Here is a 4,532-nt window from a genome sequence, read left to right as displayed (position 1 = left end):
CTCAATTCTGAGCTGATGGAGGGGAGATTTAATGGCAATTCTGAACAAAATCTGACAACCACAGTGAGCAAATCCAGGCTCTTCTGTCTCTGGATGATTCCACCTCTTGGAAATYGGTTTTCCTTCCAAATCCCATCTTGGAATTGCTGACTAACACACGTTCAGCACTGAACAAACCCATTCCCCAAACAATTATAACACTTCAGCTTTACTCTGTCATCACTCAGCTCTTTCGTCACAGCATTAACGCCTTCAAATTAAGAAGAAATTATATAAAATCTGATTAATTAGTCCTTTTTCTTTTCAGTAAAGCCAGACCAGTTCAAGTTGTAGAATCATTTAGTAGAGAATTCTGACATTACCACACGAATTTATGAGATGCTCAGCAGAACACGACTTTTCCTCTGGACACGCTGGATTTGTTTCCAGAACATTCTACTTAACATCAGTCACAATGCTCTTTGTTTCTCCAAACTAAAATAATGAAAATTCACTTTCCACACTCCAGAGAAAATCTCTTCCTCCAGTTTTACTGGACGCCCCTCAAAATACACAGCACCACCCAAAAATAACTATGAAAAGCACGAAAAAAGAAGTAAAAACCAAAGTCTGAGGTGTTGCCAGCCTCTTTCATCCATAGGATGCTTCAGGTCAGGTATTTTTAGTGCTGGAAACCAGCATTAGTGTAGAACATGGAGCCAAACAAGGTGGGCATACAAGTTACATCCCAAAGCGACCACAGTTGAGGTGTGAGGAGAGAAAATCCCAGGAGCATGGGATGGCTGGGATGGGAAGGGACCTGAAGGATCATCCCATTCCATCCCATGGGCAGGGACAGCTTTCCCCATTCCAGGGTGCTCCAATCCCCATCCAGCCTGGCCTTGGGATCCAGGGGCAGCCACAGGCCAGGGCCTCACCCCCCTCCAGGGAAGAATTCCTTCCCAATATCCCGTCTAAATCTCTTCTCTTTTATTTAAACACCTTTCCCATCACTCTTTCTACATGTAAAAAGCTACTCTCCTGTTTTCATCCTTTAAACATTGGTGAGATCAATATTCTGTAAATTCTGAGCGTGAGGGGAGGCAGAAGGGGCAGAGGGGTCTCACCACCATATCCATCATCCTCTCCTGCCACACCATTCACAAATCCTCCAAAATGCAGATTTTTCACCGACACCAAACTCACCTAATTCTGTCGGCTTCAACAGCTCGTCCAGAGTGGTATAAAAGGGCAACTTCACCAAGCGAACCTCGGGCTTGGCCACTTTGGGGGGCAACCTGCCCAGTCCGTTCAGGTATTTGCCATAGAGGGCAGGATAGTCAATGTTGGTGGTGGGCAGAGTCCGGGGCACGGCGCTGCCGCGCTCGTAGGACGAGTGAAGGGGCAGCGATTCCGCCCGGTGCKGCGGCGGCGGCGGCGGCGGCTGCGCCACGTCCGAGCCCTTCTTGTTGTAACGGGTCTCGTAGAGCTCCTTGATCTTCTTGAACACCTCAGGGCTGCAGTCAAACTGGACCAGCTGCAAAGCTCGGGTCACTAGTTCGTGTTTTAGTCCGCTTTTACTCCTGCCAACAAAACCCAGCAACATCTGAAGATCTGAGACTCGGAAACTCATCACCATGTTCTAGGGGATAAAAAATTAAAAGATGTTCTCATAGTTATCAAAGGCAAAGGTTCAGTTCTCACTTTTTCAACTAGAATTAAAAATTCCCCCTCAAAGAATGACCCCAAACCTGTTCACCTGATTTGGTTCCCACTTCTTGTCTGAGCAACACAAAGACAAAGATCACCCACTGAAATATCACCTAAATTAGAAAAACACCAGGACAGTCATCAAATGACTCAAAAATCCCTTTGGTAGATGCTAAGCGTCCTCAGGACAGGTCAGCTGGAAGCAGGAGTGGCCACAAAGAAGATGTGAACCAAGAGTCCTCATTTGTGAAAAGAACCCATGAACTTCACCAGCCCAAGGCATCCAAAGATCCCAGGAAAACACGGAAAACTTCATCAAACAGGAAAAAAATCAACATGAGTGAGGCTAAAGTGAACTGGGGCCGCCAATCCTGGATTCCAGTGCACCTGAATGGGAAAAMCCCTCCAGAATCACCCCCACATCCAGAGGAGCTTTAAAAACACCACACATTTCAGAGTACAGAAGGATATTCAGATTATTAAAGAGAGCAGTGTGTTCCCAGGAGAACAATGCCAAGCACTCCCCTGCGATCGCAGCCTTGGTGTTGCATTGGAATTATCAGTGTCAGTGCTTGATAAGCAACAAAACCCATCTCAGCCTTCCAAAATTGCCTCTCTGTGGCACTTCAGGCCTGTAACTGTCAGCAGATTCAAAGGCCACAAGGCAACTTCCCATCAGAATCCAGGAATTCTTGTTGTTAAACCCAAATCTCCAGCCTGGTCAAGTCGGTATTTCAGTTCCTGAAACACCAAACAGCCTTAAAATTGAAAAAAAGAACAGCTAATAAAATACATGGTTTTCAAAATTCAAGTCTTCCTGGAAATAAACTTGCTAGATATTCACTCCATATCCTTCCTGGTTTATGGGAATATGGGAATTCAAGAAGAAACCCCAGTAAAAAGAATCCAGCAAAGATCCAGCAGGTCTCTCTTCCCCAACCTCTACCCCACTCTTGAATTAAATAAAAATTGAAAAGAAAGCATTAAAGGCAGGTTGCTCTGGAATCCAACAATCACAATTTCCTGGAATGAAACAGCTAGAGATGATTTTTTTTTTAAATTAAGAAAGCTACAACTGTTTCCAGAAACATTTCACAGCCACGTTTGGATGTGTGGGAATTAGATGAGAGTGAAAATGCCATTTGATTTTCTCATTTTCCCTTACATATGTCATTTAATCTGAAAACCCAAAAGCTGTTATGTCACTGTCTGTAGTTGGAACTTTTGGGAGTCGTGATGCGTCCCAAAATATCTCTGATGAGGGGAAAAAAAAGACTGATGACTAAAGAGGAGAGAAAAGATGTTTAATTGCCAGAAAGTCAGGATTTTAGAGCTCTGGATTTATGGTGCTGCTCCACTAGACACCATCTGTGAAATCCTGGAGAAATCTGGTTTGTGCCTCAGTTTTCTTCAACTAAAAAACAGAATAAGGATGGTTAAGGTTGGAAAAGGCCTCCAAGATCMTCAAGTCKGATAGAATCTCACCAGGATCATTAAACTGTGCTAGCAAATGGAGAGTGTGCTGTTCTCCCTGAGGGATTTGAGGATAAAAGGTGCATTTGGAAAGATAAATCCATCAAGACACAGCAGCAGGAGGTACCAGGAGCARAGGAGACAGGAATTCCTCCTGCAGGAATTGCTCCTAGAGCACTTCACCCAGGTCTCATGGGGTGGAAAGCAGAGCTGGAGCCAAAAGTTTCCATTTTGAAGGAATTAAGGCCCAGCAGGAGGATGAGATTTGAGCAGCAGCACATCCTCAGACAAAACAATCGTGTCACTGAGGGCTCGACCTGCTCGGTGTGAGCAGAGAGAGCTCATGGATGGATTGCTGAGATTCCCGACACTCCTGAGTGTTCCTCCCTAGGGAAACCTCGTGTAGGACTGCTCAGACCCCACCAAAAACCTGTGGGAACCCCCAAAACAGGGGTCAGACCCCACCAAAAACCTGTGGGAAGCCCAAACCAGGGCTCAGACCCCACCGAAAACCTGTGGGAAGCCCTAAAACAGGGCTCAGACCCCACCGAAAACCTGTGGGAACCCCTAAACCAGGGCTCAGACCCCATGGAAGACCTGTGGGAACCCCAAACCAGGGCTCAGACCCCACTGAAAACCTGTGGGAACCCCCAAACCAGGGCTCAGACCCCACTGAAAACCTGTGGGAACCCCAAACCAGGGCTCAGCCTGCACCAAAAACCTGTGGGAACCCCTAAAACAGGGCTCAGCCTGCACCAAAAACCTGTGGGAACCCCAAACCAGGGCTCAGACCCCACCGAAAACCTGTGGGAACCCCTAAACCAGGGCTCAGACCCCACTGAAAATCTGTGGGAACCCCTAAAACAGGGCTCAGACCCCACCAAAAACCTGTGGGAACCCCAAACCAGGGCTCAGACCTCACCAAAAACCTGTGGGAACCCCTAAAACAGGGCTCAGACCGCACTGAAAACCTGTGGGAACCCCAAACCAGGCCTCAGACCCCACCGAAAACCTGTGGGAACCCCAAACCAGGGCTCAGACCCCACCAAAAACCTGTGGGAAGCCCAAACCAGGGTTCAGACTGCACAGAAAACCTGTGGGAACCCCAAATCAGGGCTCAGACCCCACCGAAAACCTGTGGGAACCCCAAATCAGGGCTCAGACCCCACCAAAAACCTGTGGGAACCCCAAACCAGGGTTCAGACCGCACAGAAAACCTGTGGGAACCCCAAATCAGGGCTCAGACCCCACCAAAAACCTGTGGGAACCCCAAACCAGGGCTCAGACCTCACCAAAAACCTGTGGGAACCCCCAAACCAGGGCTCAGACCCCACCGAAAACCTGTGGGAACCCCAAACCAGGGCTCAGAC

The 4,532-nt window shown here is 47.7% G+C and overlaps 1 protein-coding gene across 1 annotated transcript in view; it reads right to left on the bottom strand.

Annotated features, from left to right (window-relative positions):
• Positions 1-3,551, bottom strand: part of PIAS4 (protein inhibitor of activated STAT 4) — a 15,769-nt gene extending 12,218 nt beyond the window's left edge. Inside the window, exon 1 of the mRNA XM_057387614.1 lies at positions 1,186-3,551. Within this exon, the coding sequence (XP_057243597.1) occupies positions 1,186-1,618 (433 nt within the window). The 5' untranslated portion in view covers positions 1,619-3,551. The remainder of the gene's footprint in view (positions 1-1,185) is intronic.
• Between the last annotated feature and the right edge of the window lie 981 nt (positions 3,552-4,532).

This window comes from Malurus melanocephalus, unplaced genomic scaffold, assembly GCF_030028575.1.
Source record: "Malurus melanocephalus ecotype Western Australia unplaced genomic scaffold, MMel_1.1 scaffold_1274, whole genome shotgun sequence".
Classification (NCBI taxonomy): Eukaryota; Metazoa; Chordata; class Aves; order Passeriformes; family Maluridae; genus Malurus; species Malurus melanocephalus.
Note: the sequence above shows the minus strand (reverse complement) of the source record. Positions and strands in the feature narration are given on the sequence as shown.